At 41.3% G+C, this 25,078-nt stretch overlaps 1 protein-coding gene across 3 annotated transcripts in view; it reads right to left on the reverse strand.

Moving 5' to 3' along the window:
• The window catches only part of CLTC (clathrin heavy chain), a 75,945-nt gene extending 61,011 nt beyond the window's left edge, over positions 1-14,934 (reverse strand). For 2 of the 3 annotated variants that reach the window (XM_025363340.1, XM_025363342.1), the window contains exon 1: positions 13,403-14,934. In XM_025363340.1, the coding sequence (XP_025219125.1) occupies positions 13,403-13,444 (42 nt within the window). In that variant the 5' untranslated portion in view covers positions 13,445-14,934. The remainder of the gene's footprint in view (positions 1-13,402) is intronic. The other variant, XM_025363341.1, reaches the window with a different exon arrangement.
• Between the last annotated feature and the right edge of the window lie 10,144 nt (positions 14,935-25,078).

The following is a 25,078-nucleotide window of genomic DNA, read 5'->3' on the forward strand; positions in this document are numbered from 1 at the left end:
CCCCAGGAAATTAGACATTATGCTCTATCCCACATTATTCTAGTTAGATCAATCATTTAAAGCACACTCAGCCTACTAGGTGCTACAAGTTATAAGACTAGAACCATTTTATTTTACAATTGGGTCACTAGAGTATTTTCTTTTTTTTCTTTTCTTTTATTGAGATTGAGTCTTGCTCTGTCGCCCAGGCTGGAGTGCAATGGCACGATTTCAGCTCACTGCAACCTCCACCTCCCAGGTTCAAGCCATTCTCCTGCCTCAGTCTCCTCAGTAGCTGGGACTACAGGAATGCACCATCACGCCCGACTAATTTTTGTATTTTTTCAGTAGAGACGGGGTTTCACCATGTTGGCCAGGCTGGTCTCAAACTCGTGATCTCAAGCGATCCACCCACCTCAGCCTCCCAAAGTATTGGGATTGCAGGAGTGAGCCACTGCAACCGGCCTGGAGTATTTTCCTGTGAGCTTAAATGCCACAAATACTGTTTTCAAATAAGTGAATGAAATAACTAACAATCAGCATGAGGAGTTACAGATTATCTCAAAATGATTTAATATTAACAAATTCAGGGAGTTCAAAATGACATTAAAATGATTAAACCACTATGATTTGCTTTCAATTAATACATATTGAGCATCCATTATTTAGCAACTTAACACAAACTCAATATTTCATGTACGATTTTTGTGTGAAACTGTCCCCTTTGCTTATTTTTGTGCTGACTGTAACTTTGTCATTACTAGTGAGGAAACAACCTAGGGGAGAAAAAACAGGTTTTAGGCTCTCAGAGGCTCTTTGGGGGTTCAAATGAGACTCATGTCTTCTAAAAACAAGACACTTTCCATCTCAAAAACTATAGACACTGCTTCACTATCTAAAATTCAGGGTTAAAAAACTACTATTACCTTGATTTTTTTGGTCAGGAAGAGGATGTGCCCTAGATGCTCATAGTTTTGGGGATTTTTTTTTGTTTTTGAGACAGAGTCTCGCTCTGTCGCACAGGCTGGCATGCAGTGGCACAATCTCGGCTCAATGCAACCTCCAGCTCCTGGGTTCAAGCAATTCTTGTGCCTTGGCCTCCTGAGTTTCTTTTGTTTTGTTTTTTTAAATTCATGGTATTACAACTTCCTGAGGCCTGTTCCAAACACTAAACCCTTTTAATTTTGGTTCTTTCAAATTACAAAAGTTTTCTTTCATTGAAAAGAGTTTCCATTCCAATTATTTTGGTTTCTAAAATTCTTAAATTTGTAACCTATTCTGTCACACACCACTTTTACTTAATTCTGGGATTTACTTCTAATTTTTATTTTTTTCTTTTTGGGACAGGGTCTCACTCTGTCTGCCAGGTTTGAGTGCAGTGGCATGATTTCAGCCTACTGCAGCCTCGACTTTCCAGGCTCAGGTGATCCATCCACCTCAGCCTCCCAAGTATATGGGACTGCAGGCACATGCCACCACACCCAGCTAAATTTTGTACTTTTTGTAGAGATAGGGTTTGGCCATGCTGTCCAGGCTAGTCTCAAATGCCTGGGTTGAAGCAATCCACCTACCTCGTGAGCCACTGCACCCAGCCTAAATTCAAAATCTTAAAAAAAAATATTACTCCTTCCACATTGCTGATTCATTCCACAGAGTAGGAATTCCAGTTCTGCTCTTAACTGATTTCAAAACCAATTGTTTCAGTATGTTTTATGTTATTACATCCCATTATCTCCATAGGTCTTTCTGTTCCTTTTACATCAACTTTTGCTGCATGCCACAGATGATGTCAACAATTTTGTAAAGTTTTCTTCTGATTCCATCTGAAAAAAATTTCTAGTATTTCTTCAGATCTCTCCCTAGCTCTGTAGTTTTCCCAATTATCATATATTTAAAAAATTCCTGAGCAGCTACTGTGTGCCCGACACTACACTAATGCACAGAGAGTTCTACAGCAAATGAGAAACTCCCTTCCACTCAGTATATGTAACAGCTACACAGCAATCACAACAATGCCATAAAGTTACAGGGATGTATGCCTAGCACAGATACATGTAGGGGTATATGCAGTGTCTCAGAAGAAATGGAAACAATCTAAAACAGGACACACAATATAAGGGAGGGCAGCGCTACAGAGTTTAGGAGTGGACACAGAATTAAAAATACCATATAGGCCCAAATAAGGTACTTATTTTCCCAGTTAGACTAATCATCCCAACACCCCAAAAAGCTGTCAGAAGATGTGAAGAAAATGGAACTCTCATATATTGCTAGTGGGCATGGCAAATGGTGCCACCACTGTGGAAAACAGTTTCGTAGTCTCTCAAAAAGTTGAAAGAGAGAAATTACCATATGACCCAGCAATTCCACTTCTAAGTATATATCTAGAAGAAATGAAAACAGGCATTCAAACAAAAACTTGTATATGAATGTTTGCAACAGCACTAGTCACAACAGCCAAAAGGTAGAAAGAACTCAAATGTCCACCAACTGATGAAAGGACAAATAAAATGTTGATATATTCATTCAGTGAAGTATTATTCAGCCATAAAGGAATGAAGTCTGATATATGCTATAACATGGAAGAATCTCCAAGATTATGCTTAGTGAAAGAAGGCAGAAACAAATGGTCACTTATTGTATAATTCCATTTATGCGAAATATCCAGAATAGGTAAATCCATAGAGACAAAAAGCAAATTAGCAGTTGCCAGGGGATGGGAGGAGGGAGATGGGAGAGAGACTGCTTCACGTGTATGGGGTTTCCTTTTTGGGAGATGAAAATGTCTTGGAACTAGATACAGGTGTTGGCTGCACGACACTGTGAATACACTAAATACCACTAAATTGTTCACTTTAAAATGGTTAATTTTGTTATTTGAAAAAGTTTTGATCCCTTTACATCATAAACTCTTAGGGATTAGATATATTTAATGTACAATTCAACTAGTCATTTCACTTACTTTACAGACATTTAAAATCAGGCCACGCACAGTGGCTCCCGCCTGTAATCCCAGCACTTTGGGAGGCCAAGGCGGGCAGATTGCTTGGGCTCAGGAGTTCGAGACCAGCCTGGGTGACATGGCCAAACCCTGTTTCTACAAAAAATACAAAAATTGGCTGGGTGTGGCGGCACATGCCTGTAGTCCCAGCTACTTGGGAGGCTGAGGTGAGATGAGAGGATGGCTGGAACCTGGGAAGTCGAGGCTGTGGTGAGCCATGATCTCGCCACTGTACTCCACCCTTCGTGACAGAGCAAGACCCTGTCTCAAAAAAACAAAACAACACACACCAAACAAAATTATATTTAAACTCTTCATATGCATTTTTGACATCAGCACTAGAAAGTCATCTCCATTTCACAATGCTTTTCAAAAATCCATTAGAGTGCAATCATACTGATGCAATTTTATAACATCAAATCTATCTGCATATTAGGAGAGTTGTTTTCCCCTTATCTTTCTATGTAAATTATGATCTCTAGGTTGGGTGCAGTGGCTCATGCCTGTAATCCTAGCACTTTGGGAGGGCGAGGCAGGCAGATCACAAGGTCAGGAGTTCGAGACCAGCCTGGACAACATGGTGAAATCCCGTCTCCACTAAAATTACAAAAATTAGCCAGGCATGGTGGCCGGCACCTGTAATCCCAGCTACTCGGGAGCCTGAGGCAGGAGAATCGCTTGAACCTGGGAGGTGGAGGTTGCAGTGAGCCGAGATCACACCACTGCACTCCAACCTGGGTGACAGAGCAAGACTCCATCTCAAAAAAAAAAAAAAAAAAAATCATCTCTAGAAATATGCCCGAATGGACTGCTTTTCAAGGGATATTTAAATCATCTGCTTATAACATCCAACAGTTCCAACTGTGAGGTCATACACAGGAGAACTGTAGATGTGTAAAATTTGTCTCTCACTAATCCAGTTGATTTCAAGCCTGCAGCAGCCTTTGCCAAACAGCATTTGGGTGCTCACAATAGAAGCAACTGTGACAGGACATAATACTATGGAGATTCAGTAAGGCTTTTCATAAGGAGACTCTTTCCTGAGGGTATTTGTGGTTAAAAAACAAAAAAGAAACCTGCCTTAGATTTTCATAGTTCAATATGACCAAATATAGAGTATTGCAGAGACTGGAGAAAGAGATGAGTTTTTGTAAACCACGTTCTCTCTACTCGTCTTTTCCCCCTTATTATTCATCTTTAAATAATGAGATCTATCCAAAGTCAGCTGTTTGCCAAGCACAGCATATATACTGATAGTCTTTAGCTTCAGTCTGTCCACTCTGGTGGTTTTTTTAAGCCATCTTTCTCAGATGAGCAGCTAATCAGAAATAAATGCAAGTTGGCCAGGCGCGGTGGCTCACGCCTGTAATCCCAGCACTTTGGGAGGCTGAGGTGGGTAGATTATTTGAGGTCAGGAGTTTGAGACCAGCCTGGCCAACATGGTGAAACCCCATCTCTACTAAAAATACAAAAAAAATTCACCAGGCATGGTGGCGGGCACATGTAGTCCCGGCTACTCAGGAGACTGAGGCAAGAGAATTGCTTGAACCTGGGAGGCGGAAGTTGCAGTGAGTCAAGATTGCACCACTGCACTCCAGCCTGGACGACAGAGTCAACTCCCAATCCAATTCCCGTTTTTTCATCTTCTATGACTCCCAGTTTCAACCCAGGGTCACGAAAAACTAAACCCTGAGACCCCGCAGTGTGCATCACTGAGGAACTCCAGAAATCGACGGATGCAGAAAATGAGAAATTAGAGAGTCTGGTGTAACTTCAAGATCTTGGCTTCAATAACTGGATAGATGGTAGTTTTTGGCCTTTAGTATGGCACATATATTCAACTCAAGTGGACAAAGGGAAACTCTTCCAGGGTGGAGGGGAAGAACTAATATTTGAGTGTCTGTAAAGGGTTGAGGGCTAAATATTATACTATAAAGACACATACTGTAGTCTAACTTTAAAATTAACCGGAAATATTGTTTTAATAAATGAGGAAGTTGAGACAAGCTGAAAACCTGACAGAATCAAATAGATAAGCCCAGATTAAACATCTGAGACATTTTCCAGAATAGCACACTGCAGAGTTTAAATTTTTTAACATAACAAAATACGGCTTTAGTGGATCTGGTTCCTATTGTTTCAGAAATACTCTTTAAAACTGTTTTACTTCAGAACTTAAAATCCTTATTTACTTAAGGATTAGGAACAAGAAGTATTAACAGTACTGGCAGTCTGCCTCCAAAGCACAACCCTACAAGTCTGTAACCATTTTCCCTTCTGCCATGATGCTACTCAAAATGAACAAATATATTCCATTGTCACCTTCCTTTCCTATCCCCTTCATGCACAATTGCCTTCCTTGAGTTCAAGCTTCTATTTTTTGGTATAAACACAAAAGCATGAATTTACAGTAAAACAGAAAGCAGAAGCTTCCTCCTTTCACAAGTGGCTTCAGACTGGAACACATTCATTCTTTTCCGTAAGAAAAAGTCTACAGGAGGCCGGGCGCAGTGGCTCAAGCCTGTAATCCCAGCACTTTGGGAGGCCGAGACGGGTGGATCACGAGGTCAGGAGATCGAGACCATCCTGGCTAACACGGTGAAACCCCGTCTCTACTAAGAAATACAAAAAACTAGCCGGGCGAGGTGGCGGGCGCCTGTAGTCCCAGCTACTCGGGAGGCTGAGGCTGGAGAATGGCGTGAACCCGGGAGGCGGAGCTTGCAGTGAGCTGAGATCCGGCCACTGCACTCCAGCCTGGGCGACAGAGCAAGACTCCGTCCCAAAAAAAAAAAAAAAAAAAAAAAAAAAAAAAAAAAAAAAAGAAAAAGTCTACAGGAAAGTGTGACAAGTTCAGTCTTCTGACAATCCTGGTTACAAGTTAACCGGATCCCAATCATCCTGCACAATTTTCCAATAGGAAATAGGATAAAGTCTTTAAAAAATATATACCTAAATAATCATTCAAGGCATAAAGTCAGATGTTAGTTTGCTGTCTCCTACTTTTCTCATAATATAAAAAATATTTCCCGAAAAACAAACAACAGTACTACTAGAATCAAAGACCATCAAAGCATAGATACAAACAATTGTGGTATATTTTGCAGTTCAAATGATACAGACCATTTACCAAATGAGGCAATGAGCCAAATGAAAGAACAAGTACTAAAAATCTGACTGCTCACTAGCTGTGTGATTCTAAAAGTTACCTGCTATGAACTTCAGTTGCCCAATCTCTACAATAAGGCTAATCCGACCTAAGCACAAGGGTTCCCTTGCTAATTAAATGAGATAATAAACATAAATATTTAATACAGTTCTTGGCACATAACAGGTGCTCAAACAGCTATAATGGCCAATGTATTTTGATTTTATGGAATAGATATCAGGACAATTAAGATTTGAAGAGTTATTGCCTCAAAAATAGGACAAGGCTTGGTGTCTCACACTTGTAATTCCAGCACTTTGGGAGGTTGACGCAGCAGACTGCTTGAGCCCAGGATTTTGAGACCATCCTGGGAAACATGGCAAAACCCCAACTCTACAAAAAAATACAAAAATTAGCTGGGTTTGGTGGTGCACGCCTGTAGTCCCAGCTATTTGGGGAGTGCTGAGGTGGGAGGATCACCTAACCCCAGGGAGGTCAAGGCTGCAGTGGGCCTTGATCATGCCACTGCACTCCAGCCTGGGTAACAGAGTGAGACCCTGTCTCAAAAAAAAAAAAAAGATAGGACAAAATATCTTAAATTATATCTTAATTTAAGGAGATAATACAAAAGAAGAGACTCACAAAAGTCTGACAGATGGGTTTTGCATAATACATTTAGGTCCAAGCTTACAGCCATCTCCTGAGTTAAGAGCATTAGCCACGGGCACTTGACCAAGAAGCGAAGACAAGACACCCAGAGCTGTAAACTTTGCTGTAGCTCAGAAGACAGGTTTATTTCATGAAGTAGTTTTCGCATGGCATATACGTACATGAACTTAAAGCAGCAGCCTCATTCTAATATACAGGAGTAAAATATTAGCTATGAGTCTACTGCTTATCTAAGTGAGAAGATTCACTTCAACACTACCACCCTAAAAAAGGACACATACAATAACTCTAACAAAGGCCTGACCGGCACTCCATATGGGTATTTTATCCGATATGATTCATTAAGATTTTTTTTCAAATATGTCTGATCAAGGAACCCTAATTTAACATGTACCAGTGGCACACAATGAGACTCATGGGACATAATAAAAGGTTTATTTAAAAGTTTTTTGGGGGCAGTTTCAGAGTGTAATCAACTTTGTATCACATCAATTATTTGTATTAAATTGTGCACAATATCAAATGTTCAAATACATAAAAGATCCACAATCAAGTAGACAACATCGATGGTTGGAATGACAAGTGAACAGCCTTTGCCAACTCATCAATGGAAGCATGAATACAAGGTGTAGTACATCCTGTTTACCACCTTGTCCCTAAGGTCTAACACAGTTCCTAATCTGCAGTAAGTACTCAAATATTAGGTAAATGAACTAACCCCAAATACTTATACACCATAAAATGCTGGATCTGCAAATGAATATTGTGTCATTGGTTGAGATATCTGAATAAAATGTACTGGACAAAAATTATTTAGTCAATAATTAATGCTCCTAAAGTGCTACATAAAGTACTTTCACATACATGATCTCAGATCCTCATAATAACTTTGTGAGATAGTATGCCCATTTCCCAGAGAAAAAGAAGCAAGAGGTTAGACCTAACCTGTGTTGTCCAATATGGTAACCACAAGTCACAATCCACATACGATAATGAGCACTTGAAATGTGATTACCATAATTTTAAAGTAACTAAAATTAAATAATAACCAATAAGTGATTCAATTACTGGAAAACTTAAATATGTTTGGGATCACTGAAGTATTGCATATCTGCTTTTCTTTTTCTTCATTTTTGTTTATTTAATATAGAGATGAGGTCTTACTCTGTTATCTAGGCTGGTCTCGAATTCCTGGGCTCAAGCAGTGCTCCTACCTTGGCTCACAAAGTGCTAAGTTTACAGGCATGAGCCACTACCCCCAGCCCCAAATCTGTCTTTCTAACTGTAAATTTTATGAACTCTAAATATGGACCAGGATTTCCAATGAAAACAGGGTCTGAATTGATATGTGATCTAAGTATAAAACATATATAGCCAGGCGTAGTGGCTCACGCCTGTAATCCTAACACTTTGGGAGGCCGACAGGCAGATCACAAGGTCAAGAGATTGAGACCATCCTGACCAACATGGTGAAACCCCATTTCTACTAAAAATACAAAAAAAAAAAAAAAATAGCTGGGTGTGGTGGCACGCATCTGTAGTCCCAGCTACTTGGGAGGCTGAGGCAGGAGACTGAACCTAGTTGGGGGAGGTTGCAGTAAGCCAAGATCTGCCACTGCACTCCAGCCTGGCGACAGAGCGAGACTTTGTCTCAAAAAAAGAAAAAAAAAACACACACTAGATTTAGAAAATTTAGTATGAAAAAGAATGTAAGGTATCTCATTAGTAAAATTTATACTGATTACATATTGAAATAATATTTTGCATAGCCCAAGTTAAATAAAATATATTAAATTTAATTTTATCTAGGCAGGGCATGGTGACTCATGCCTGTAATCCCAGCACTTTGGGAGGCCAAGGCGAGGGGATCACTTCAGCCCAAGAATTTGAGACCAGCCTGAGCAATACAGCGAGACTGTCTCTACCAAAAAAAACCCAAAATTAATTAATTTCATCTGTTTTTTTCACTTTTAACATGGCTGCTAGAATACTTAAAATTACTTATGTGAAGCCAGGAGCAGCAGCTCATGCCTGTAATCCCGGCACTTTGGGAGGCCGAGGTGGGCAGATCATTTGAGGTCAGGAGTTGACGACCAGTCTGGCCAACATGGTAAAACCCCATCTCTACTAAAAATACAAAAATTAGCCAGGCGTGGTGGCAGGCACTTATAATCCCAGTTACTCAGGAGGCTGAGGCAGGAGAAGAATCACTTGAACCTGGCAGGTGGAGGTTGCAGTGAGCCGAGATTGTACCACCGCACTCCCGTCTAGGTGACAGAGTGAGACTCTGTCTCAAAAAAAAAAAAAAAGTATGTGGCTCACATTATTTTTCTGTTGGACAGCATTAGTTTCAACAACCCCTAAAGCCCTGTTCTGTCTACTATACCACATCGTTAATCTATAAACAAGTAGAGAGAACTCACCTCTCTGGGCCTAAGTCCAACAGAAAAAAAGCACTCTAGGATACTGTATAACTTCTCTTTCTAAGGCCAAATATTTTGTGTCAGAAGACTCAGGTACACATCCCATTCGGACAGCATTCCCACTACTTTGAGTCTCACTTTTTAGAAAGGTGTCTAGGGGGACTGAGTGAAGATCTGAAAGTACCTAGCCAAATTTACAGCACATAATAAGGTCTCAAGAAGTCTGCTGCTAGTTATCGTTCATCACCACCACTTTCCAAGACAGTATTCAGTTAAAACTTTTGAACGAGCATTTTAATTTTAGCTAAAGAAATATTCTAAATACATAAACATAAGTGGTGAAATAAATCTTCAAACTTACAAAACACATCAGCATGGCCTATAATTGTGCAGTCCAATGAGAGTCAGCTGTCGCTTGTGGCTATTTATATTTAAATTAATTAAAAAGAAATTGAAGTAAAAATTTAGTTCCTCAGTCATCAGCCACATTTCAAGTGCTCAATATCCCTATGTAGCTAGCAGACAGTTCCATCATTGAAGAAAGTTCTACTGGACAATAACTCAAAGAGAAAAAGCCACAACAGTTAACAATGACAGGAAAAACATCTTGTTAAATATAATTTGAATAACATATAGAGTTAAACAAATGTATGGAAAAAACAATTCTGCAAAGAAGCTGAGGACTCGATATAAATGGAACCTTTTACAAGCAAGGTACAAATTCCAATTACGCTAAGAAACAATTGTCCAAGAGCAACTACCAAGGTTCCAGAAATGTGAATTTTCCTAAATACTCAAATGAAAAGGACTGTGTTCTACACACACACCATTCTGTGTCTTATTTCCTAATCAGAGTGAAAGCACTTTCACTAAAATTAACCACACACTGAGTAAACTGACCATCAAGAAAATTCTGAAGAATATGATACATTTTAGACTTAGAAGCTATTCCCATGAGGCTGCAGCATAATTTCAGGAAGTTTACCTCTTCCAGCGAGTACAACTAAGCATGTAGTAAATCCCAGTACTTAGCATTGATTTCTATTTGCAACCCAAACTAACTATAGCAAGAATCCCTAACATTTGACTCAACAACACATTCCATGCCTGCATTTATGCATCAATGGGGAAAGAACAGGGTAGGGAGATTTTTAATTGAAGACCCAAAGAATCTAGGAATACACTGGTATGTGTCAAGTGGTCTAAAGATAGTTAATGTGCCAAAAAATTGAGAATCACCAAAAAATTGAGAATCACAGGCAATATTTTATACATGTAGCCTAGGATTTTTATAGAATCTGCAATTCCAACAATATCTTGCTCAAATAGGCACTCATTTATTAACCGCTATCAGTCTAAACAGTCTAGGAAAAAAATCTTCATTTATTGACATTCATTTGCTGTAGGTGCATGCCTTGATGACAACAGATCCTTCAGTTGGATAATGCAGTTAAAGGGTATAAAAATAAGTTCATTTACAGTTTCACAAGCTAACTATACTCATACTTAAGTTCCTCATTTCTTGTTTCCAGTTTTTAATCCTACGTGTTTCAGAAAGTTTTCTGCTACTTAGCAAACTGGTAGAAGCTCAGAGGTCAGAGACCTAAGACGCCAATTAAAATAATCCTTATTAGTTGGGCTCAGTGGTTCACACCTATTATCCCAGCACTTTGGGAGGCCAAGGCAAAGGATTGCTTGAGCCCAGGAATTCGAGACTAGCCTGGGCAACATAGTGAAGCCCCATCTCTACAAAAAATACAAAAATTAGCCAGGTGTGGTGGCTCATGGCCGTAGTCCCAACTACTCAGGATGCTGAGGTGGGAGGATGGCTTGAGCCCAGTAGGTCAAGGCTGCAGTGACCTGTGACAGTGCCACTGATCTCCAGCAAAAACCCTGTCTCTTCAAAAAACAAAAACCTTACTAATTTTTCAAAAGGTAGGAGATAATGAAGTCAGGAGATATATTATCATGGAAGAGGCTGTAGTTATTTGCGCTCTGCAATTAATCAGCTGGAGCACACAGTCATATTAGCTAAGCAAGCTTAACTTTAGGCATGACATAGCAATCCAAAACACAGAGGGCTGAATTTTTCAATTTGCAAATCTGCTTTATATTCAAAATCTTCAAATTATTTGAGAAGAAAATGGCTTCATTCAAGTATCTGCTGAAACTTTGAACCAGTTACAAAACAGACATGTATTAAATTTGTCTTCAATAAGTGACAAGGTTGGGTTCCAATCTCTGGCATCATTTAACAATTCTTGTCTCCTCTTTAAAAGAAATGAAAAGCTATTACTCGAACCACCACAAGATTTAGTAGTGAGCTATACATCTGCCATGGAAAATAAACAGCAGCTGTACTTGATTCTTTGTGTGGTTTATAAACATTTGTCTGCAGAAAGATATTTCAGATGCAGCTTAGTATGAAAACAAGCCCGTGTTTTCCCCTCACACTTAAGAACAGCACTTTCTCAACTCTCCACATTCATTTGCCACCCCACTTTAACAAAAATAACTAAAGCAATTAAACTTGGATTGATTAAAAAAAAATTCCACTTTGTTATTTAACGTTTTTAACCTTCTGTAAAAGTGTTTTTATTATTGGCATAAATATATATATATATATATATGACAAGATATGCCAAGGTATATTCCATTACTTCAGATGAGTTATTTGAAAATTACAGATGACTGAAGAAAGTGCATTATTTAACTCATTTTATGGGTAAAGATTTATTATTCTTTACATTTCAAGCCTTAAAGGAAAATAAGTCCTTGCTAGTGCAAACATGGTAATACCTGCAAAGAAATATGAAATTATGTCACTTATAGCCTGAATATTAAAACCTTTTATTAACAAGACTCTTTTATGTATGTTATACCAATGGGGGAATGTAAATAAAAATGGTCTTCAATGGTAAAGTGTCTAATAAGTCACTGGTATTAGTGTCATGTCAAACCACTGCATTCTCTGTCATTATGGAATTAGCCCTTCAGACGATAGAGCTGAGGCAGGTTTCTTTAAGGGGATATTTGGGAAGAAAGCAAATTAATAGGAATAAATTATTTCAGCTACAGTAAAAATCAGGATTGGTGACACAGGAAAATCAAAAGCTCTGAAGAGGTTTAATTCAGTGAAGCCTTCCAATGGTCACCTGCCTAGGCCAGCGATTGGCATGCTGCCAGATGAGACAACAATATGTTGCCTCCAGGATAAGGAACCATGGGAAAGAACTCTAGAACTTACTAAAGGGAAGCCAGTTACAGACCAAATAGCCCCGCAGGTCTCAGAGCAGCTGTGCTCTGTCCCCAGGGCTCTGTTCAATTCCATGCGATCCTGAGGAAGATATTCAAAACTACCTGCTACTACTCGAGAAGACTAGAAGATAACCTCTGTATCACTCTTTCCTACCTTCTAGAACCAAAGAGGGGTTAAGAGCCACAACATCCCCAAAGAAATAAAAAAAAGTGGGGAGGGGAGGCGAGTTTCCTTAGGGAGCTCGACCCCACACACTCTGAGATTGACATCGCTCTGAGAAATGCGTTCTCCCATTCTACCCTCGTTTCGTTCTTTCAGTGACCTTCTGTCCCTACTGCCTCAAGTAAGGCAAGAGACAAGCCACCGCCTCACCACCACCCCCAACCCCCACCACCGGAGAAGGTGCCTTTCTCAGTTGAGAGCCGCAGAGGGAGGAAAAAAAAAAGGTTGCTCCTCCCCAACCCACCCGCCCCACAACTCCTGGGTGCAGACACGAAGAGGGAAAGAGGAGAGCAATGGAAGGTGACAGCCCCGCACTGGCCCAGGGGATATGAATCCTTGCTCTGGTAGAAACAAGAGAGAATCCCCCCTCCCACTCCCCCTACCCAAATGAATGAACTGAACAAAATGGGGAGGAGGGAGTTTGTACGCGCAGTTCTGGCCATCGAGGAAGCAAGATCGAGAGGCCTTTGGATCCAGGCTTGGTCTTTGCAGCCCTTTGCACCCCAACTCCTGTCCTTTCATCCAAGCCCCACATCATTTAACCGTTTAAGCTTTCTAAGATAGTGCCCCCTCCTCCATCTACCCCAAAGACCGACAACCCCCCCACCCCTCCAGCTCCGATCCTGCTCGGGCCCAGACTCCAGCTTCTTCCACTATTCCTACCACCTTCTCCACAGCCCTCACCAGCCCGGGACCGGCCGCACCTGGAGATGCTCCTGAAAACGAATTGGCAGAATCTGGGCCATGGCGCTGTCGGGGGGAATGGTCTCCTCCTGTCACTGGGGCTGCGGGGCAGTGGCTGCCCGGGCTCTCCGAGGGAGAGGAGGAGAAGGGGAGGGGGGAGGCTGGGCTCAGGAGGATCCTCTCCGGGGACGCAGGAAACTGGCACGCAGACGAAAGAGCTCGGGTCGGGGGCGGAGGCTCCACGGGCCAGGAGAGCCGCAATGGCGGAACCGGGCGCAGCGCAGACTCCGGAAACGGCTGAGCCCAGCGGAAGGATCCCGGCGACAGAACTCCGCCCAGTCGCCTCACCCCTCTGCCTTATGTACCCCTCCACGGAGCGGTGCGTGCGGCGGGCGCAGGAATTCCGGGCGCTGTGCGCCCGGAGCCTCGCTTCTGACGCCACACGGGGGGCAACAGAGGAACCGGAGGGACTACTTTTTTAGACTCATCACTTTCGCCAATCTTCCTTTTCTACCCCCACTTTTTTTTTTTTTGCATTTTGCCACATCATGCGACTCGGGGCGACCGACGTCACTTCCGTGGGCGCTTTAGGTCCCACCCACGTACTTCCAGGTGCACGTGATACTGATGGGGAAGGGTCGGCTGATTGCTGCCAGAATGGAGAGCGCGTTTTAAGGAAATGCGGCGTCTCCTGGGAGTGAAGTGGCTGTTGGGCCACCTTGAGGCATGACGGGTGCCGCTTCCTTCCCCTGCGACCCCTGCCTGTTTGGACTGAGCCCCTTACAGGAGGACGTGGCGGGGGCAGACGGGGGCAGCCTCCCGCCCTCTCCGTGACTCAGGGAAACGGCCTCGCCGCAGAGCGCTCCCTCGGCAGCTGGCTGCAGCACTCCTCCCCCGCCGGGCTTCAGATTGGGTGGTTTCCTACAGCCTAGGGAGGGGGCCTGAAACGGGGTTTAAAATCCTCCCTGCCCTCACACACACCCTTCTGACGGTTGGAGAACCTGACGCGCGGATTCTAACTAGAACCGGCACTCTCTTCGGGTGTTAGATAATTAGCTCAAAGGACAGCGAAGGCCATTTATGATGTGTCTCAAGCTGGCCTTATGACAGCTTCTCTTAACGTTTCTGCGGACATTTTGGCGGGCGGACATGCGTCAGCCTAGCTCAATGATCAGTTTCGTTAAAGAACCGAGTATCAGAACGTACAAGGATTGGACTCAAATTCTAGCAGGAGGATTTTTAGCCACATCAAATAATTTATGTCTCAAAGATTTAGATAATTAGGGTAAGGATGCTTGGTAAAACCTGAAGGTTCCTGGAGGAAATAGATGAACTGTTAGTCGTGTATTTCCGTGGGACCACCTCAACATAGGTGCCTGTAGGTTAGCAGTGTAGAAATGCAGCGCTTCAAAGCCGGAGCATCATGTCTTCAAAGAGCATGAAGGTATCAACGGCATTCATTGTCGATTAATAATAACCTTCCCAGTACTTTCTTGCTAAAGTATAAGCCATAATATTTCATAATCGCACCAATACAAAAAAGGATGAAAGACTTTAATTCTGTGCCTTTTATCTTTGTAAGAGAGGTGGTTCCCCACCCTCCCCCGAAAGAGAAAAGCTCAAGTCCACAGTAATTATTTTTAGTGCCCTTTTCAGTTAAAGGACATAAAACCCTACTGGGTAGACAGTAATTTTGTGTGCTAAGTTTGAGTTAGGGTGAGAAGTTTGCCAATCAGTTGCTTTTAGTGTTTTTCCCTTTTACTTAACTGTCTCATACTGAGCACGAGAGAAGAATCTGGCAGGTAACAGGGCAAAGATTGTTCTGCAAAGAAAAAGTCTTACCACCATGTTGTAAGAGTGAATATTTATAGTTGCAAAATATCTTTTTGTATTGTTAAGCTAAATACACGAAGATCCTCTGTGTTCCGTAACGTTTGAAATGACCTAATGCCAGTCTGATAGTAACTGCTTTAAACCCTTTTTGGAAGTAGAAAAATTCTAAATTAAAATTCTAAGGGAGTAATTGTTTTATTACAGTAATTTAATAGCTTGATCAAGTTACATTTTCAGTCTCAGAATCTGGAGATACAAGAGCCATATCATGAATGGGCCACCAAAATTTAATTTATTAATGTGTCTGGTATTTTCATACCCTGTAACTTTAGAATCCCAAAAGCAGTTGATTTTAGCTATAGGGTGTGGAGTATCTAACCAAAAAGTGCGCTGAGGTTGTTAGTGACTGTTAGGTCATCACACACAGAAATTACATTGTTTTGAGAAATAATTTAGGAAAAGGGAAAATAGATTGTTATCCTGGATCATTTTGAAATGATCTTCAAATTAATCCAAAAATTTTCAAGAGAAAAAAAAACCCTATGCCTTTTTAAAGATGAATAATTTGAGTAGGGTAATAAGAGATTTTTTTTTTGTAATGGGAGTCTGCTGTTCTTGGTAACAGTATAAAGGCAGTTTCACTGGTTTCACTGGTTTAGTTACCTAAGCAATACCTGAATGGCGCTGTTTTCAGACATTACCTTAAGTTAGAGGGGAGAACAGATAACCTAATAGACCAGGAAGCAAATTCTACCACCCAGAATGTTTTTTTCTATGATACAGTATGACATAGTCTTTTAATAAGACAATGCTATGAATGATCACCCTAGCTTTTGGTTTCAGAAAATGTTTTAACAAGGTAGCCATGTTAATAAATGGTGAAGTTAAAGCTATTTTTGTTGGAATGCTCATCAACAGTAAGTCCCTATCATGAGTCACAGCAAGTGCCATTAGCAAAAACTACATTGCTTCGTCTGTTGAGGACTGCTAGTTTCTCAAAACCTATACAAGAAACCTGTATTGTGTCACTAATTTTAATGTTATGCCAACAACTAGGATATATATATATGTATATATATATCCTAGAATGACACCTCAAAACAAACAAAAAACCAACCTCTTTCACTGTAGGATTTCTCCATAGCTGTTCATCTTCAAGCAGCCCTGGCACTAATGCCCCTGCCTTTTAAAAACTTGACCTTTTAAAAACAGCCTGAATTCACTGCACTGCAAATGTCACAAAGAAAAGGCATATCTCACATACTCAGAAATTAATTTTAAAGCGGAACTTTAACCCACGGTACCAAATGTTTACAATTCAGATTCTAATAAAGCCATAAAGGACATACTTTAGTATTATCCAAGTAAGATACTTAGTTTTGCCCTTTAAACAGCAGCTTTGAAGCATCTCAACCCCCGAGGCCACTGATATGAATCCCAGTAGGATTAGACTGGCTAGGTCTTTATCTTTTCATGCAAGATGAAGAGCAGCCTATCAAATGCCTGTAAACAAATATACAAGTCACTGACTATCAGCAAGGCTCCCCACTCCAAAATGAAAAAAATGAAAGCAGCATTTACAAAGCAGGAACAATATTTATTTATTTATTTATTTATTTAAGATGGAGTTTTGCTGTTGTCACCCAGGCCGGAGTGCAATGGCATGATCTTGGCCCACTGCAACCGCCACCTCCCAGGTTCAAGCAATTCTCCTGCCTCAGCCTCCCGAGGAGCTGGGAGGCACCACCAACAGCACCTGGCTTATTTTTGTATTTTTTGTAGAGACGGGGGTTTCACCACGTTGGGTAGGCTGGTCTTGAACTCCTGACTTGAGGTGATCTGCCTGCCTTAGCCTCCTAAAGTGCTGGGATTACAGACATGAGCCACCACACCCAGCCCCACAAGAACAAAATTTTAATGGCATTTTAATTTTACTATGAAATATACCTGACTTATACTGTTGACACCCACTGCTCAGGCTTGTTTTAAACCTTTAAATATTTAGACAAGTTTTATAATGTACCATGGATAGCAATAAGATCTATAGTGAGTCTTTACTTTGTGTCAGCATTGGGCATGTTCCAAGTGAAAAGCCAAGACTAGCTCTGTGGGGATCCAATGTGGAATCAAATCACATTATATAGGGTCCACCCATGTTTTTGAAGGGTTGAATCAGACCCTGGCAGAGGAATGAAGTGGTTCATGCTATTACCTTAAAAAGCCATGTCACAAAAGTTGGTTTAGGCAGGGCGTGGTGGCTCAGCCTACAATCTCAGCCCTTTGGGAGGCCGAGGCGGGTGGATTACCTGAGGTCAGGAGTTTGAGACCAGCCTGGCCAACATGGTGAAATCCCGTCTCTACTAAATATACAAAAATTAGCCAGGCGTGGTGGCAGGTGCCTGTCATCCCAGCTACTTGGGAGGCTGAGGCAGGAGAATCACTTGAACCTGGGAGGTGGAGGTTGCAGTGAGCTGATATCACACCATTGCACTCCAGCCTGGGTGACAGAGTGAGACTCAGTCTCAAAAAAAAAAAAAAGTCTCTGGATGCCTTCAATTTCCCTTTCCATTTATTTTGTTTTTTGAACCTCCCTGCCTCCTCTATTTCCCATTCAATTATAGACAAGTTAAAGGAAACATTCCTATTATAAGTATACTTTTATATAGAACTTTTAAGAAAGGTGTTTATTAATAGGGGGTTTTATATCAGAGGATCGGATAAATATGTCTTCATTTGCCACTGTACAGTGTGCCACTGCACTCCAGCCTGGGCAACAGAGCAAGACTCCATCTCAAAAAAAAAAAAAAAGAAAAAAAAGCTGGTTTAAATATAGCAATTCACAGAACGTTGTGGACAGAAAAACCCAGGAGGATTTTAACCCTGCTGATCAATAGGAAGTCAGATGCCATGTCACAACATCTTGGGACAAAAGTCACAAGAAGCTTGAGAGCATCTATAGAATGAAGAGGCAATGAGGGTGAGAGTGTGGGAATAATTGTTAAGGGCTGTTTCTTTTTCTATTTCTAAACATGTAGAACGTTCTGTGTTCACCTCCTAGAGTTACTACTGTCTCCAGTCCAAAGCAAAGCATGACCCACAGATATGTTCCCTTGGGAAGTATAAAGTTTTGCCACTCTGTAGGGATAGTTCTGCCAGTAGCAGTGTACATCTGCAGCTTTGTTAATGGTAGTAAACCTCTCACTTCTTCACAACAGAATAGCTAAGAACTGAGATCTGGTAACGTTTTGGTTAACTCAATGGTCAAGTTTTTTTGGTTTTTTTTTTTTTTTTTGGAGACGGAGTCTTGCTCTGTGACCCAGGCTGGAGTGCTGTGGCGCAATCTCGGCTCACGGTAAGCTCTGCCTCCCAGGTTCACACCATTCTCCTGCCTCAGCTTCCCGAGTAGATGGGACTACAGGCGCCCGCCACCGTGCCCGACTAATTTTTTTTGTATTTTTAGTAGAGACGGGGTTTCACCGCGTTAGCCAGGATGGTCTTGATCTCCTGACCTCGTGATCCACCCGCCTCGGCCTCCCAAAGTGCTGGGATTACAGGCGTAAACCACCGCGCCTGGCCTCAATAATAAAGTTTTAAGGAATTATAATCTAATTTCTTCAACAAATATTTTCCAGTACCTACAATGTAAAATTAAATACTCAAATGTTAAATCTTTTTGTAAAGCCTTTTTTGAAAAAAAAACAATTAATATAGGGAAAGCAGTTCTGAACCTCAAAGGCCTCAGATTCATCAAAGTGAACAGTTGTTGTATAGTACTCCTGCAAATGTAGCCTAATCCGAGTATGTACCAAACCTAGGATACACTAGGTATTACTTTTTTTAAAATGCCATACCTCATCCTGTCATGACTATTAAAAGTAGATTACTATGTAAAGCAAACCAAATAGCTGGTTATTTTCTTTTCCTGGTTGCTCATATTCCAAATAACTGAGTTTAATGTTGTATAGTATAAAACCCATACAACTACTTTTCATTCCGTAACACTGCAGTGATGAAAAGTATGCAGCATTCATATAAGCCTACCTTAGATTTATTGATATAAATTGTTTTTCTTTTCCGAGTCAACCTTGTTAGCACCAAGAGTCATGAAAAGGTCTCCTTAGTTTAAGTCCACCAACCACTCAAATATGTAGTCCTCCATTATCGACAAGGGATATATTCCAAGACCTCTACAGAGGATGCCTGAAACCACAGCTAATACTGAACCCCATACAGTATACACTATGTTTTTTCTATACATATATACCTATGATAAAGTTTAACTTATAAATTAGGCACAGTAAGATATTAACAATGAAAATAGGACAATTATAACAATGTACTATAATAAAAGTTATGTGAATGTGGTCTCTCTCAAAATATATCGTAGTCACCTATTTTTGGACACAGTTGAACACAGGTAACTGAAACATCAGAAAATGAAACCTCAGATCATAAGGGACTACAATATAAAGCATTCTACAGGCATGGTGAAAATAAAAACTAACGTGACGAAGACAGCTATTACAGTCTATTTTAGTTACTATATAGTTGACCCACCTGATCAGATGTAGAGATAAGATTATACTTATTACTGAGGAAGGCTTAAACATTCCATTATTTATTTATTTAAAAAAATGTTTAACCTTTGCACAGAACTAGTAAAAATTCAGTTTTTAAAAAGGGAACTAAATGAAGTAGCAGACACTTAAACAATGGCACATGAGAAAAAGAAAATCCCAGCCCAAGCTACTTAAAAATTTTTCTATTGGTAGGAATGAGTGACACTCAAATTATTCTCCATTTGATCTATTAGTGCTAACCCAAGATACAGACTGGACATTGCAAAACCCTTCCAAAAAATCCTTCTCAAAGTGACACCAACTTTTCCATCGTTTACATCTGGTTCCTCTCCCCAACCACACAAATTCTGTCTCCCTTTTTGTTTCAGTCCAGGTCCTACTCTTCCCTCAGAAACTCAGCTTAAAATCCATTTACTGGCAAGGCACGTGCCTCATGCCTGTAATCCCAGCACTTTGGGAAGCCGAAGTGGTGGTGGATCATTTGAGGTCAGGAGTTCAAGACCATCCTGGCCAACATGGTGAAACCCCACCTCTACTAAAAATACAAATTAGCTGGGTGTGGTGGTGGGCGCCTGTAGTCCCAGCTACTCGGGAGGCTGAGCCAGGAGAATCGCTTGAACCCGGGAGGCGGAGGTTGCAGTGAGCCAAGATGGCGTCACTGCACTCCAGCTTGGGCAACAGAGTAAGGCTCCATCTCAAAAAAAAAAAAAAAAAAATCCATTTACCCTACTTCTCCAGCTATTAAAGCATTTATTGATTATACCACTCATTTAATTTGAAGCCTAGGCTACTTTATGTTGTTAGTAATTGCATCTGGAGTTGGCACAACAATCATTTATAAATAATTACCTCCCATATACAAAGCACTAAACAGGGTGCTGGGCTGTATTTTGGGTTCACTCATCTCATTTCCTATGTTTTAGCTGAGAACCAAGTAATAATAAGTGAAAAAAATATGTGGATTTTATTTGGACAAGGAATGTGACTATTTTTTTTTTTTTTTTTTTGAGATGGAGTCTTGCTCTGTCACCCAGGTTGGAGTGCAGTGGTACGATCTCAGCTCACCGCAACCTCTGCCCCCATGGGTTCAAGTGATTCTCCTGCCCCAAACTCCTGAGTAGTTGGGTTTACAAGCACGCACCACCACACCCAGCTAATTTTTTGTATCTTTAGTGGAGATGGGGTTTCACCATGTTGGCCAGGCTGGTCTCGAGCTCCTGACCTCGGGATCCGCCCACCTCGGCCTCCCAAAGTGCTGGGATTACAGGTGTGAGCCACCATGCTCAGCTGTGACTAATCATTTTCTTTGAAAAATCTTTAACAGCTTCACGAGGGAATTTTGTATTATTCATGTATTAAGTTTAAAGAAACAGCTAACAAGTAATAAGGATTACTTTAAAAATCTTTGGAAGAGGCCGGGCGCGGTGGCTCAAGCCTGTAATCCCAGCACTTTGGGAGGCCGAGGCGGGTGGATCACGAGGTCAGGAGATCGAGACCATCCTGGCTAACATGGTGAAACCCCGTCTCTACTAAAAATACAAAAAACTAGCCGGGCGTGGTGGCGGGCGCCTGTAGTCCCAGCTACTCGGAGGCTGAGGCGGGAGAATGGCGTGAACCCGGGAGGCGGAGCTTGCAGTGAGCCGAGATCGCGCCACTGCACTCCAGCCTGGGCGACACAGCGAGACTCCGTCTCAAAAAAAAAAAAAAAAAAAAATCTTTGGAAGAATAAAGATTACTATTTAAATTTATTGATTCCTTGATATTATGCTGTTTCATCAACTCTGCTATGAAGAAAAAGTAACAGCCAAAAAAACTGACATTTCATTAAGACCTTCTCTTGCAAATGAAGTGATCATTTAAGTTAGAATGGGAATATAAAAAGTAGCTTTTCTAGATTCAAGTACAAGTGGTAAAAAACTGAAATTGGCCAGGTGCAGTGGCTCACACCTGTAATCCCAGCACTTGGGGAGGCCAAGGCAGGCAGATCACTTGAGGTCAGAAGTTTGAGACCAGCCTGGCCAACATGGGGAACCCCATCTCTACTAAAAATACAAAAATTAGCTGGGTGTGGTGGCGTGCACCTGTAATCCCAGCTACTCAGGATGCTGAGGCAGGAGAATCACTTGAACCTGGGAGGCGGAGGTTGCAGTGAGCCGAGATCGTGCCACTGCACTCCAGCCTGGGTGACAGAGTAAGACTCCATCTCAGAGGAAAAAAACCTGAAATCACAACAATAATCCAGTGATCCCTTAGTATCAGCTGGGGTTTGGTTCCAGGACTTCCCCCTGAGGATACCAAAATCTGGCTGATGCTCAAGTTTCTCATATAAAATGGGTAGTATCTGCATATACGCACATCTTCATCTGCATACTTTACATCATATCTAGGTTACTTACATCTAATACAATGTAAATATTGTTATACTCTGTTGTTTTTTCTTTATATTATCTTTCATTATTGTATTATTTTTATTGGATTTTCTTTGGAATACTTGAAATCTGTGGTTGGTTGAATCTGTGGGTGTGGAACCCCAGATACTGAGCCCCCAGATACAGGGGGCTGACTGTATTTCCTGACATGTGAAATCTGAATTTCATTCTCCATAGTTTTATTCCAATAAATATCACACAGTGATATTCATTCACGTACTGTCTGTTGTTGCTTTCATACTACAACATCAGAGTAGCTGCAACAGAAATTACACATCCAGAAAGCCTAAAATATTTACTATCTGGCTTATCAAATTCAAATCAGATAATTTTATTATTCCCTACAGTTTGAACATATGGAAAAAGCATTAAATATCTAAATATATAAATTAAGAGAATAATGAGGCACCTTTTGTCAATAATTAGAAGACTGGGAACTATGAGGTGTAGTAAGACTGGCATTTTCATATATTGCTCGTTGGAATATGAACTGGTTCATCTGTTCTGCTAAATAGGAGTACACATCAAGAACCTCAAAAATCACTTTCACTGCTGTAGAATTCAACAGTAAGAACATATCACAATTTATTAAACCTTTTCCCTCCTGATATAGATATATATAGGTGCTGTTTTCAGATTTTTTCTATTAGAAACGATGGTGTATTTCACATTGTAATGAATGCTGTATTTAACATCTTTTATGGCCGGGCGCGGTGGCTCACGCCTGTAATCCCAGCACTTTGGAAGGCCGAGGCGGGCAGATCACAAGGTCAGGAGATCAAGACCACGGTGAAACCCCGTCTCTACTAAAAATACAAAAAATTAGCCGGGCGCGGTGGCGGGTGCCTGTAGTCCCAGCTACTTGGGAGGCTGAGGCAGGAGAATGGCAGGAACCCGGGAGGCGGAGCTTGCAGTGAGCCGAGATCACGCCACTGCACTCCAGCCAGGGGGACAGAGCGAGACTCCGTCTCAAAAACAAAAAACAAAAAACAAAAAAAACACCTTTTATGTATTTATCATCAGCAATTAACGCTAAACCTATAGGAGTCCAATTTTATAAGGCACAGAATATTGTATATAGTGTGGGAGTTCCTAGTCTAGAGAAACCCCTAAGTCTAAATGTGGACTTACTGGGTCCACCCTAAGTAATCAAAACTAGTATCACCAATAAGGGGCAAATGCCATGTACCTCCAGATGTGATACACTAGTCAAAGACCACCTAAGTCTAGAGGTGGACTTACTAGGTATCAGGTTGTACACAGCTTCAGCTTTACTAGATATTGCCAAAATGTTCTCTAAAATAAGAGCTGGCCTGGGCATTGTGGCTCATGTCTATAATCCCAGGATTTTGGTAGGCCAAGGCAAGAGGATCATTTGAGCCCAAGAGTTCCGGACCCAGACTGAGCAACATAGTGACACCCCATCTCTACAAAAACTGAATTTTAAAACAATTAGTAAGCCGGGTGCGGTGGCTCATGCCTCTAATCCCAGCACTTTGGGAGGCCGAGGCAGGTGGATCACCTGAGGTCGGGAGTTCAAGACCAGCCTGACCAATAAGGAGAAACCCCGTCTCTACTAAAAATACAAAATTAGCCGGGTGTGGTGGCACATGCCTGTAATCCCAGCTACTAGGGAGACTGAGGCAGGAGAATCGCTTGAACCCAGCCTGGGCAACAAGAGCAAAACTCCATCTCAAAAAAAAAAAAAAAAGCCATTAGTCAGGTGTGTTGGCACACACCTGTACTCTCAGCTACTCAGGAGGCTAAGGTGGGAGGTCTGCTTGAGCCTAGGAGATCAAAGAAGTAGTGAGTCATGATCATGCTGTACTCCAGCCTGGGCAATAGCGCTGTATGAAAAAATTAATTAAATAAGAACAATTTATTCTTCACCTCCAACACTATTCAGGAGTATTAATTATTGCTAATCTGATGGAAATGAATGCCACCTCCCTAATTACAAGTTAGGTTCATTGTCTTCTTTTATTTATTGACCTTTCTTGTTTCCCCTTTTATAAAAGGACCAGCCATGTCCTTTGCCCATTTTTCTATTATAACATTTGTCAGAGGGGCGCAGTGGCTCGTGTCTGTAATCCCAACACTTTGGGAGTCCGAGGTGGGTGGATCACGAGGTCAGGAGCTCGAGACCAGCCTGGCCAGCCTGTTGAAACCCCGTCTCTACTAAAAATACAAAAAAATTATAGCCAGGCGTGGTGGCACACACCTGTAATCCCAGCTACTTGGGAGGCTGAGGCAGGACAACTGCTTGAACCCGGGAGGCCGAGGTTGTGGTGAGCCGAGATCGTGCCATTGCACTCCAGCCTGGGCAACAAGAGCAAAACTCCATCTCAAAAAAAAAAAATTTGTCTTTGATTCTTTTTGTTTTGTTTCATTTAGTAACTTGAAGGTGTATTCCCATTCTTTTAAGAACAAACTCCTCCATAAAACCCACCTTTCCTCCAAGGCTGCTTCCACGTTCTTGCCTTAACTAGATCCAGCATTCCCTTGATACTACTACTCTCACAGTCCTCTAAATGCAAACTGAGATACAGAAATTTTTTATCAATAACACTGTCACAGTTATCACAAAACTGTAATGATGTCCTTCCCTTCTAACAAATCCATAAAGTAATTCCAAATTCCACAGATTGGTTTTCAAAGCTTTCTATAATCTGACCTCAACATTTTCAGCCACCTACTCTCCTATATATATACTATGCACCAAGTAAACTCAACTGTTTGCCACCATCTCAAACACCCCCTGTGCTTTCTATAAATAATTCTCTGTCTTGATCTATGCTCTTCTTAGCACCCACCTGTTTATCAGACATTCATCCTTCAAGGAAAACTCTTCCTT

Source organism: Theropithecus gelada, chromosome 16 (genome assembly GCF_003255815.1).
Source record: "Theropithecus gelada isolate Dixy chromosome 16, Tgel_1.0, whole genome shotgun sequence".
In the NCBI taxonomy this organism is placed as follows: domain Eukaryota; kingdom Metazoa; phylum Chordata; class Mammalia; order Primates; family Cercopithecidae; genus Theropithecus; species Theropithecus gelada.